This window comes from Thamnophis sirtalis, unplaced genomic scaffold (genome assembly GCF_051295495.1).
Source record: "Thamnophis sirtalis isolate CommonGarterSnake01/CBP01778 unplaced genomic scaffold, rThaSir2_p1.2 scaffold_10, whole genome shotgun sequence".
NCBI classification, from domain to species: Eukaryota; Metazoa; Chordata; class Lepidosauria; order Squamata; family Natricidae; genus Thamnophis; species Thamnophis sirtalis.
In genome coordinates this window covers 20,961,381-20,974,530 of record NW_028261390.1, presented here as the reverse complement: position 1 = coordinate 20,974,530, position 13,150 = coordinate 20,961,381, and the positions used below count along the sequence as shown (strand labels likewise).

Here is a 13,150-nt window from a genome sequence, read left to right as displayed (position 1 = left end):
AATAGTATGTAAATAGTTTTGCACAAGGTAGGAAAAATTGCAAAGCTGCCTATCATACAGAGGTGTGTCCTTGCCTACTTGCTAACTGGGACTGGCAACTGTCTCTAAGTGTTGCAGTCACTGAGATCCATGTTGCCATGCCAAGTTAGAACCAAGGGAATCGAGCCGAGGTGGCGCAGTGGTTAGGGTGCAGTACTGCAGGCCACTTCAGCTGACTGTTATCTGCAGTTCAGCGGTTCTAATCTCACTGGCTCAAGGTTGACTCAGCCTTCCATCCTTCCGAGGTGGGTGAAATGAGGACCCAGACTGTGGGGGCGATATGCTGACTCTGTAAACCGCTTAGAGAGGGCTGAAAGCCCTATGAAGCGGTATATAAGTCTAACTGCTATTGCTGTTGCTATTAAGAGACATATCTTGTGATTGTGACTTGGCAACTTTACTTCCACATTCTCTGCAAATGCAATGGTGGAAGTCAGTTGTGAAGCTTGCAAATGACAATCATGAGACTGTGGGATGCTACAACAGTCATAAATGCATGCTGGTTTTGATGTATGAGAACAGCGATTGCACAGATGCTTCAATGGCTGTAAATGGGAGGATGTTTTCCAACCATTGAAGTTTTGAATGATTGCTAAACAAAACAGTTGGTAAGTAAGCACTACCTGCATTGTTTGGCTTTTTATTTTAATCAACATTGCTTTACATCAGGTAAGACCCATGTAAAGAATAACTAAAGTTCAATTAACTTGCTAGACAAGTCTTCCAATCCAACAATGCTTATACATTTATACAACAGTGAAGAGAGAATTCTGATTTATTCAAAGGAAAGAGGTTTCCTCGTGGACATTGTATCAAAATGTAATAGCCCTTGCCCATACCAAGGCATCTACATGTACCTCAGAGCTTCAGTTTGGGGTGACTATGTAAGAGATAACTAAGCTCATATGTTTAAAGTGAGAGCAGAGGACCTTTGTAGTTGTAGCATTGCATATGCTTGATCATGACATACTCAATGAAAAATTATAATCAGATAATAAAACTCCATTAAAGAAAAAACAAAGGGAAGGCATTGGACTTGCAAAGGTTACTCTTGAGGCAACTTGATAATTCCACTGATTTTATAGGGAAGTTGAGTGTGTGAAACAAGGGTGAGGAACGTCTCCAGATTGTGCTGAACTACAACTGTTTTAGGTGGAAGCTCAGCAATATCCAAAGGGTTCCCTTAGGCTAGATTGCAAATAAGTCTGGATGACAAGATAATTTACTGGATGGAAACAAGGACAGGCAGAAAACCTCTTGCTGCCATGTAGTGATTATTCTGATTTCTGCAGCCCAGATATGGTATGTCCATGTACCCTTGATAGTGAGTGAAAAAAATACAAGTAACTTGTTTCAGAATCAAGTTTTACACACATTCGTGTGTGTGTGTGTGTGTGTGTATTGTACTGCCATATTTTAGAAATGCCTATGCCTAATGTAAGATCAACTGGGCTAGACGAAAAGTTAACAAGTCCTGTATGCTTTTCTCACAATAGCCAACCGGATGCAAAGAATTGCATACAGAATACAAATACTATACTTCTTTCCCAAATGTTGTATCTCAGGAACTAACATTCAGATATATGCTGCCCCCAACCTTAAAGGTAGTCATGGCTGGTAGTCTTTCTTGTAGTCTTTTCTCCATGAATTTCTCTGTTCTTTAAGCTCTGTCTTCAAAGCCCATGAAATAAAACTGCAATCACCGTTGAAAACCTATTTATAGAATTTGGAAAAGGCACAACCTTCTTGCAAATGGTTAGCAGCCAAATACCTACTTTGTCCTCTTGTCAGTTCAGTGCAACCTATGATTTATTTTATATGTGACATGCAAAGGGGGAGGATGTAAAATAAGAAACCTCAAAACAGAGTTTACAATATTAAAAATGCACTTCCATTGTTATAAAAAAGAAGAAATGGATTTACTCCGCAAAATTTGCCATTAATACATTTACAAGTAAAAGTTAGAAGCAGAATTAAAAAACAGTTGAGATTCTCAAAAATAAAGTAGAATTTTAAAAAAGGGTTCAACAATATTTATCAATCTGTACAATAAAATTTTACATACACATTCACAGATGATACATTGGCTTACTAAGGAAATTGTGAGAGGATATATCCCTGAATTTTTAGAACAAAACTATGTGTTAAAATTCAAGTTACACTTGCTATCAAGTAGTGAGAATTTCTTTTTCCCAAATATTAGCGAAGCAGAAAATCAGGGGAACATGATATCTTATATATCACTATTTAAAATCCTACTGCCAAGTAAAATTGAGGTATATGACAAATAGGAGCATCATTCAAACATAATTTGAACATGGTTTTAGCACACTTTTTTTAGAGAACAGGCCAAGTAGCACCATGATGTGAGTTGAGTTCCAAATCCATATATAGATATATAGATATATATATTGATATATAATATATATTTATATATTTGTACATTATTAAAATACTAAAACATTGCTTTAAAATTGTTTACAAGTTACTATACATCTGTTTTGCTTACACTTTTATACAAACTACCAAATTAAAAACCATCACAGCAAGCCAGCTGCCTCTACTGTATTCTCCCCAAACCCCTAACTTCCTACAGTACAACCCTGTATTTCTTTGTGTTGACCCTTCTCAACATTTCCTAGAAAATATGGCCACATTACACTGAGCAGTGCCATATACCATAACATAAATAATCCATGATTAAATAAAGCAGTAACCATCATCTGTAGAATGCTATGGATCTTTAAAAAGTAGCTCAAAATCATGACAAAATGGTCAAGTTTAACACGTTTTTGTATCTGTGACATATATATATATATTAAAAACTTAAAATGTGTACTATTTCAGAAAGGAGTTTTTCATTAAAATAGTTAAAATTAATATTTACAATATACCTGTGTAAGACGAGCACCAAAACACAAAGCTTGTATTTTTTTTAATCCCGTTACCTCTGGTTGAATAGAGTAAATAAAGGATTTATTTTTTCTCTATTCTTTATTTAGCGAGTGTTTGAGAAATGGTTTTCAGTTTGTGTCTATAATTGGCTTAAAAACCTTCTCCTGCTGTTTGCAATTACAAATACCTTCTCCCCATTCCATCTTATATAAATTTGCCCCAATCAAATTTGCCCCAATATTGTTATTTTAATCAAAAGATTGTAATAACAATAATTGTAATTTGTTGAACGCTTGTAGAAGTTGAACATTTATGGGAAAAGAAATCTGCTGTTATAACAATCTTGTTTGCAGCCCTTGGAGCCTAACCTAAAGGATTTACTGAACATTTGGAAACCTTGAATTTATTGAACCTGGATATCTTAATTTTACAGAAAGCCACTTTGCTGGAAACGGGCTCCATCTTTAAGGTACTATCTTAATAATTCTTAAGTTCTTCATTAAGTCTTGAATTAATAAGTTTTCACCAATCTTGGACTATGATTCTAACTGCAGATTACTCTCTACAATCTAACAATAAGTTATTAAAAGTACATGCTACCCGACTCCCAGTGATTCCAGGTAATATTGAATTTAATATGCATATACTGCATACATTTATTCAAATAAGTTTCTTTTAATGTTACAGTAAATGTCTGGAAAGTTTTAGCACCCAGATAATATTATTCAGTGGCAACACTGCAACAACATCTAAAGAGTTTTTCAAGCACCATTCCCAAAACATTTTTCTATTGTTGGCTGCTCTTAATCAGATCTTTGCCAAGTGAAATGAATTCTGGTGAGATCCAACAAAGCTTATTTAGCACGGAGAAGTAGCAGAATGAGAATTCAGGGCTGTACCATGTAAGCCTTATTTGCATATTTTGCAGTTTTATCTTGATTTGACAATCAAAATAAAACTGTTATCTTCAATCGCTTTATTCAAATAAAAGAAGACCAGTTTCTTTTCTTATTTGCAATTCTGTGGGGCATTAAGCCACCGGGAAAATATTCCTCAAAATGTTAGCATAGATTGAGAAAGTATCAGAGATGGGCATCACATAATAGCGCAACTGGTTTGCCCAGCACCGAAACTGTGAGAAATCAGAAACAGGCAAAATAAAGCCTGATCATACCCATACTGTGTCATCTAAATCCTTTTTTGTTAAAGTTAATTAGGAAGTTTATATTGCATTTTGCGTGCACTGAATGCCAAAAAGGTTTGCCATCACTGCTATAGCACCTACAGAACATGGGGATGCTGAACACAGGACCTTAATATTTCAACTGTTCCTGTAGATAAACCAGAATGGATGCATACCCCAGTACTAACCAATGGTTAAGCTTTGTTTGTTTGAGAGATGCCATCAATTCCACGGTTCAGCCATTGAAGTGTGAGGATTAATTCTTCTGGGGCTGAATAGGGAGAGGTCTTCTTAGTTTAAAAAGGTGCCTTTTTCCTTTCATTATTCTAGCTGCTACTGGCACATTCTGCCTGCAGTGCTCATACAATAGCTTTGTTGGATCTTGCCCTTGTTTCATCCAGGTTTCCATGCTTTAAAACAAGTGCGTCCAACCCACAGCTATTGGTTGGACACCCATGCTTTAAACAATGAGTTGTAGCTGATTTTTTTTTTAAAAAAAATCAGATTAACTGGATGTCATCACAAATGTAAACGTTTTGTTTATGGATTAAGGAAAGCAGGATTGGTTTTTTTTAATCCTATTTAGTGCTAATAAAAGACATTAAAACTTGTCTAAATGCTGCAGTAGACACCATTTTTATATCTAGCACCACGTTTTAGAATAGCCGAAACAAATTCAGTGCTTTTGTTGTAAGGGTAGCTATCCTGATTAACATTAATTTATGTTAAAATCATAGCCAAAACAAAACAAAGCCAAACAAAAAAACAAAAAAACAAAATGTTCCATGCTAAAAACTACATTTCCAGTAAGCATTTCAGTATACCATCAGTTTAGCACCTAGCAGAATCTTCAATTTTCTGCAGAAGAGACACTACAGAGTTTTCACCATTAAAAACAAAAACACACTCTCTTGCTTTATCTGCTCCTGAGCAAAATGGTTATAGATGTACATTTAAAAAAAAATTATGGTCATTCTTTTTTTTTACCAGTAGTCATAGCAGTATTTCAGTCCCAGTTGGTTGTTAGGTCGTCTTCATTTTGCATAGGATACTTTGGTTTCAGTTTCGAATTGTGACTTGTGACAGCTCTCCAAATAGATGCAGTGGTAAAATTACTTGTTTTGCTGGGATGGAGCCGGAGATCTCCTCAATGGCAAGTGAAAAAGAAAAATACTGTGTCTTGCTCGGACTCTATCTAATCTAAAGGGAATAATTACTAACTTTTTTTTTTAAAGGATGAGGTAATAAACAAAGGTGACTTTTATATATATCTGTTATAAGGCCCTGTAACCCGTGTAAAGGCATATGGAGATGTGGTTACTGTGGAATTTGTGGTAAGAGACATCGTCCTTTGTGCAAGGGACCTGATAAATCTAAAATAGGTTGGTTCCAGGTTCTCGTTTAATTCAGCAGGCTCCCGTTTTACTTTTTTGCCATGTACTTTCTGAGGCACATAATCCGGACCATACTTCTCACAGTCCTCTTCTTTTTCTCTTGCCTTCTCAGCCATTTTTGCCTCCCACAAAGCCAGCCCATGCTTTGGCTCATTCATACTTTTGTGTTGGTAGAAGACAAGTGATATCCTTGTAGGGTGATTCCTGTTGGGGTTTTTCACGGGGGTGGTAGCATGGAGTTCACGCTTAGCACACTCTATAAGGATTGATCCATGGGATGGGGCCACTGCAACGCCACCTATTTCTGGATCCAGAAAACTCTGCTCATTGTCTGACCAGACATCATCAGGGTCCTCTGCATTGAGCCCCTCTGTTTTATTTGCACCTACTTCGGAAGCAGTTCTATTAGGGTTGAAATCTGGAAAGAGGTTTGACAGCCCATTGGCTGCCTGGCTATTCTTGTTCTGGAGATGGAGTGAATGAGAAGAGCCATTGAACAGGCTGTGATAGTCATGGGCAAGGTGTGCTGGGGGATACAGATGGTCACCATTTTTATTCATGAAGTCCACACCTGGATTATTCAGATTAGATTTCAGCCTGGAGGTGATGTCCATAAAAGGGTTATCAGTCTCATGCTGGGCGTAAGATGGGAAAGAACTTGCATGGTGAACATTTGGTCTAAAGGTGCATTTGTTGAAAGCATCTACTGGCACATTTTGGTTTCCATAATTCAAGTACCTGTGCCCAAAATTCTGATTATTTGCAATCCTATGCTGATACAATGTATGTATTGGAGGTAGACTTAGTTTAGACAGAGAATCTTGGTTCTGATAGCTAAACAAGTCCATATGCTGAGTCTGAGCAGAATAGGAATTATAATAAGAACAATTGTCTATTGATAAGCTTCCATTGCATGGGTAATGAGGATACTGGTTATTTTGACCTAAATGAATAGAATAGGGATTGATGAGGCTGGAAGAATTCAAATAAGGTCCTGTAGGTTGTGATGAAGTTTGGTAGATATTCATTGGATTGGATCCTCCATAAGGATTGGAAGGATGCGTAGAGTTAGAATATGGATTAGCTGGATTAGCAAGACTCATATAGAGATTGGTAGGGTCAGAAGCAGAGTATAAATTGCCATGATTTGACTGAGGTTTAGAAGGAAGAGCCTGGCATGGATGTTGATAAAGTTGCTGTTGTGGCACAGCTGCTCCTGAAAGATGCAAAAGATCTGTGCACAAGAAAGAGAAGGGAAGAGCTTTAAGGTGGAAAGAAAATATTTATCATTTGTATAGAATTAATTCAATGATGGAAAGATGTTGCCCAATCTAGTTTTCATGTAAGAGGTTTGTACAATTGAATTATGCCACAAATAAAGAGATATGGGAAATTACTGCAGATCAAACATGAATGTTACCGGCATCTTTCCCCTCTGAAAATAAAAATAGCCTTCTTGATGAATCAGGCCAAGGCTCAAATGTTGGCACTGTTTTGTTTCCCAGATATCTTAGGAGGGCTTGGAAGCAGGTGTGAAAAATAACACAGGTACTCGTCTGAAACATGTATTCAAAGCCCTTCTAGAGTTGTGCAATATTTGAATTCTGATGTAAGCAAACGGGCTTCAAATCTGGCATTTATATCCTCCTTGTACCAGTTGGCACAAGGGACGCAGTGGCTCAGTGGCTAAGACGCTGAGCTTGTTGATCAGAAAGGTCAGCAGTTTGAATCCCTAGCGCCGCGTAACGGAGTGAGCTCCCATTACTTGTCCCAGCTTCCGCCAACCTAGTAGTTCGAAAGCATGTAAAAATGCAAGTAAAAATATAGGAACCACCTTTGGTGGGAAGGTAACAGCATTCCATGAGCCTTTAGTCATGGCCGCCACATGACCACGAAGACGTCTTTGGACAGCGCTGGCTCTTCAGCTTTGAAACAGAGATGAGCACCGCCCCCTAGAATCTGGAATGACTAACACATACATGCGAGGGGAACCTTTACCTTTACCTTTACCTGTTGGTAATTTCTTAAAGAAGTCCTCTCTTTCCTTGGATTTATAGTCAAACAGGTTCAGAGAAAGGATCGAAGGAAGTATAATGAAGCAGTAATAGGATGCAATCAAACTTTTACACTTGTTACCTCAACTCAACCAGAAGCCTGCACAACTACTTGATGCTTTAAGAGCCCAGGTAAAAAAACGACTCCTTTAAGCTTCTGAAGGTACCAAAGACCAGATCTGAAGCACCTTTGTACATTTTGTTCTAAGTAGTGAACATTTCTATTTTTATCTTTAAAAGGCATCCAAAGATCAATCATCACTATGCCTAATGAATTCTGAATGGTTAACTGTACTAAAAAGCATTTCTTTTGTTTATTGTAAACCCCATGCCAATCAGCTATATTAGATGAGCTCTGCCCCAGGAGCTTTGTGAAAGTTAACAAAACAAAATAAAATAACACCTCCTTTTCTACTTTCTTGGTGACATATATAATTTACACACATTGACATGTCCCCTTTAAATAACCTATTCTCCCAATAAAAGTGTTTCAAATATTCTAGTCTTTTCTCATAAAAGATTCTTGATGGTTTTGATTGCTCCCTTCTGCATTCCCCCGCACCAAACATTATATTTTTTTCCAGTTATGAGTGAGAATTTATAAGGGTACTATGATCCTGGTTGTCAGTTTTATCTTAATTCCCAGCATATATTTCCCCCGCCCCAAACAGCTACATATCGTGTCAACATCTTCATTCAGCTATCAACAGTGATATCAAAATGTTTTTTCTTGGTTCGTTGGGACCCCATCAGTATATATGTTAAGTAAGGTTTTTGTTAAAATATGTATCATTTGGCACCTCTTTAAATTGCATTTGTCATGTGTTTGTCCACTCAAAAGATGTCCTTCTTAAGCTCTTTATAGACACTTTGTTGGAAGCCCTAATTCCTCAGCATCTCATAATCTATTGAATATAGAAGGGATAGGATGCAGTAAGAAAGTTAAGAATTTGCTTTCTGTCCCTTTTCTTTGTCTTTTACGTATCCTATACTTAAAATGATTGCTGATCTAAGGAGTTCTTTCTCTCCTCTCAGCCATGTTTTCCAACAATGGAGAAAATGTGGATTCTCCTTTTGGTAGGATGTAGCTAGCTAGGTGATAGACCTGTCCTGTAAATAGATCTCCTTTCTGTTTTAGATATAAATCCTCTTTTGGTAATTATTGTTGAGATCAAATTCCTACTGTAAGGAAGACACATCCAACTCACTTTTTGGTTTTTTTTTAAAACCTTGAGTAGTTTAATTAGAACAGAACAGATCAGAACAGAATAACAGAGTTGGAAGGGATCTTGGAGGTCTTCTAGTCCAACCCCCTGCCTAGGCAGGAAATCCTATAGCACTTCAGACAAATGGCTATCCAACATCTTCTTAAAGACTTCCAGTGTTGGGCATTCACAACTTCTGGAAGCAAGCTGTTCCACTGATTAACTGTTTTAACTATCAGGAAATTTCGCCTCAGTTCTAAGTTGTTTCTCTCCTTGATTAATTTCCACCCATTGCTTCTTGTTCTACCCTCGGGTGCCTTGGAGAATAGTTTGACTACCTCTTCTTTGTGGCAACCCCTGAGATATTGGATCACTGCTATCATGTCTCCCCTAGTCCTTCTTTTCATTAATACCCAGTTCCTGTAACTGTTCTTCATATGTTTTAGTCTCCAGTCCCCTAATCATCTTTGTTGTTCTTCTCTGCACTCTTTCTAGAGTCACCACATCTCTTTTACATCGTGCCGACCAAAACTGAATGCAGAATTACAAATGCGGCCTTACCAAGGCAATATAAAGTGGCATTAACACTTCATGTGATCTTGATTCTATCCCTCTGTTTATGCAACCTAGAACTGTGTTGGCTTTTTTGGCAGCTGCTGCACATTGCTGGCTCATATTTAAATGGTTGTCCACTAGGATTCCAAGTTCCCTCTCACAGTTACTACTATTGAGCGAGATACCACATATACTGTACCTGTACATTTTGTTTTTGTTGTATAAATGTAGATTACTTTTTTACCATTGAATTTCATTTTGTTAGATAGCACCCAATGTTCAAGTTTGTCAAGATCCTTCTGTATCTTAAGCAAACTTGGCCATTGTTAAACACAATTGAGAAAAATAAGGAAACATGCTGGTTCATTAAGAGAAGAACTGACTCCATGGACTCAACTAGATGAGTGCCAAAAGTGGTGGCCAAAAATGCCACCAATGCTTTCATGTGCATATTTTAAAATTGAAATAGCAGCCACCCCATAGTTCAATTTGATCAGAACAGCAATTATTTAACCTTCTTCTCATATAATGATCTTGGACTAAAATAAACATTCCTCCTTCTCCAGTGTAAATGTACTTTTACTTGCTCTAAAAGAAAGTCCCACTGATTTTAATCCAAATGACTTTATATCTAAAATAATTTGTCCTAAATAAGCCTCTCATTTTGCCATAGATTCTGAAATTTTCACATCCAACCACAAAGTGAAGGCATTGTGACTCAACTCAAGTCAATGATTCTGTAAAGGTAAAGGTCCCCCTCGCACATACGTGCTAGTCGTTCCCAACTCTAGGGGGTGGTGCTCATCTCCGTTTCAAAGCTGAAGAGCCACAGCTGTCCGAAGACATCTCTGTGGTCGTATAGCTGGCATGACTATTTTTTCTACTTGCATTTTTACATGCTTTCAAATTGCTAGGTTGGCAGAAGCTGGGACAAGTAACGGGAGCTCACTCCATTACGCAATGCTAGGGATTCGAACCGCTGACCTTTCTGATCGACAAGCTCAGCGTCTTAGCCACTGAGCCACCGTGTCCCACAATGAATCTGCTTAATCACATATTGGGGAATAAGTGACATGCTAAGACATATGCCATTTTCATACAATTTTATTTCCATGTGATCCTGTCTCATATTTCTCATGTTCAAAGTACAAATAGCCCATATGGTACATGTGACAGAGCTGACATCATAGCTAATGCCTACTGAAAACATACCTGCTAATTGCTTGCTATGAGCTGATGCTTCTGCATTGACCTGCTTTTGACGTGCTGTGGCTGGTTTCTCTCTCTCGTGTTTGTTAGGCCCATTCTCCATGGAGGCCAGCTTTTCTGTTGCTGCTTTCTTGGCTTCCAATTTTTTTTGCCGACAGGTTTTCACAGGTTCTGCCAGCATCCTTACTTTTCGTCGGAAAGAACTAAGAACCTGGATGCTACCATTTCGCTTTTTTTCTTCCTGACCTTCTGTGCTTCCAAACTCATCTACATTGGATATTTTATACAAGGGTAGCACATGCAATTGCTCATCTTCTGGTGTTTGGCCAATTTCACGATTGTCTTCTCTGGTAAGTGTGCAGACCTGTTAAAATAATATGATGGAAGACACATTTGGACCAACCAATGACATGAGGTTAAACTTGGCCTACAAACGATTATGACCATGACCTTAAAGTCACACATGGCTAATTTTTCCTGAGAGGCAGATTGTAAAGCTAAATTAAACATGGATTATTTTTAACCACAAATATTCTATTTTTCAATAGCTTCCCCAGGGGTCAGTAACCCATTAAAAACAACAATAACAAATAAAAATATAACAATCTAAAATAATCTAGACCATGGAAGAATGTTTTGTGGGATTTGTTCTCTAGAAGATTCCATCATTTTTAATTACTTTTCTCCTTTTAAAAAAAACAAACAACCAAAACATTTAGAGGTCAGCGAGCGCCACCTAGGGGCACTTTGGACTCCATTTTGTCAACATCTTTATTCCTGTATTCGCTACTATTTGTACATTATGTATGTTTGTATAAAATGAAGACTTTGGCATCTTTTTTCATATTAGGAGCGCTTAATATTCCTGGGAAATAAATGTTCCAGTGATGAAATCCATGAACTGATGACACAGATTTGGGAAAATATTGGTGAGTAAATCGAGTAAATGATGAGTAAATGATGAGTAAATCGACAAGGAATGGCTGAAAAGAAGAGAAATGGAGGATGCTGATATGGTCAAGCCAAATCCCAGATCTAGATCGCATTAATATGCTGTGAGGTGATTTGATATGGGATGTGCCCCTATGTCAAGGATCTTGACAAACTTGAACATTGGGCGCTATCTAAAATGAAATTCAATGGTGAAAAAAGTAAGGTTCTACATTTAGGCAAGAAAAACTAAATGCATAATAAGTACAGTATATGTGGTCTCGCTCAATGGTATACCTGTGAGAGGGATCTTGTCCATTGTGAGAGTGGACAACCATTTAAATATTAGCCAGCAGTGTGTAGCAGCTGCCAAAAAAGCCAACACAGTTCTAGGCTGCATAAACAGAGGAATAGAATCAAGATCATGTGAAGGGTTAATACCACTTTATAAAGCCTTGGTAAGGCCACACTTGGAATACTAGATTCATTTTTGGTCGCCATGATGTAGAAAAGATGTGGAGACTCTGGAAAGAGTGCAGAGAAGAGCAACCAAGATGATTAGGGGACTGGAGGCTAAAACATATGAGGAACAGTTGCAGGAACTGGAAATGTCTAGTTTAATGAAAAGAAGGACTAGGGGAGACATGATATCCAATATCTCAGGTCTGCCACAAAGAAGAGGAAGTCAAGCTATTCTCCAAAGCATCTGAGGGTAGGACAAGAAGCAATGGGTGGAAACTAATCAAGGAAAGAAGCAACCTAGAACTAAGGAGAAATTTCCTGATAGAACAACTAATCAGTGGAACAACTTGCTTCCAGAAGTTGTGAATGCTCCAACACTGGAAGTTTTAAAGAAGAGATTGGATAACCATTTGTCTGAAGAGGTATAGGGTTTCCTGCCTGGGGAGGGAGGGTTGGACTAGAAGACCTCCAAGGTCCCTTCCAACTCTTATTATTCTATTCTATTCTATTCTATTCTATTCTATTCTATTCTATTCTATTCTATTCTATTCTATTCTATTCTATTCTATTCTATCCTATCCTATCCTATCCTATCCTATCCTATCCTATCCTATTTTTCATTTATAAAAAAACCCCTGCAACCTGGGTTGGTTTCTTCCAAATATCAGAAATTAGAGCCAACTTAGTATTTCTACAGAAATAAATGGCATTATCTTTTTTGTTGAATAAATATTTGCTAATAATACATTTAATAAATAATAAAGTCAATTTTTCATGTTTTTCTTCAGTTGTGTCACCTTTACTTTTATATGCCACTTGAATGAGGATAAAATATTGATAGGTCCACATATGTTAAAATTTAAAAAAATTTTTTTTACATGAAGTGTACTTCTTCACATACATATTCACATCAGCATACAGGTTGCTAATCATTGCTGAATAGGGAATGGTCTTTTTGGTTTAATCCTAATAAACTTCCGTTAAATCAAAACAAAAGTTAAAATATGTCAATCAATAAGGGAATGATAGATTGAAATATTTCAAATTTGGTGATCAATCTAGAAGTAGCACTTTGGGAATATATCTAGCAACCAATCTTCATTGGCACTCATGCTTAAGAGAGATCAGTATTGTATTCCTTTTACATTGCCTTGGCAAATGATTAATTTCACTTTAGCAAATGAATGGATTTCTCAGCTCTCTTCAGCCAGCCCACCTAAGAGA

General features: G+C 37.4%; 1 protein-coding gene across 2 annotated transcripts in view; it reads right to left on the bottom strand.

The window, feature by feature from the left end:
* Positions 1–1,649: 1,649 nt before the first annotated feature.
* TET2 (tet methylcytosine dioxygenase 2) overlaps positions 1,650–13,150 on the bottom strand; it is an 86,095-nt gene continuing 74,594 nt past the window's right edge. For both annotated transcript variants that reach the window (XM_087724174.1, XM_087724175.1), the window contains 2 exons: positions 10,538–10,898; positions 1,650–6,745 (listed from right to left, as the gene is read on the bottom strand). In XM_087724174.1, the coding sequence (XP_087580300.1) occupies positions 5,379–6,745; positions 10,538–10,898 (1,728 nt within the window). In that variant the 3' untranslated portion in view covers positions 1,650–5,378. The remainder of the gene's footprint in view (positions 6,746–10,537; positions 10,899–13,150) is intronic.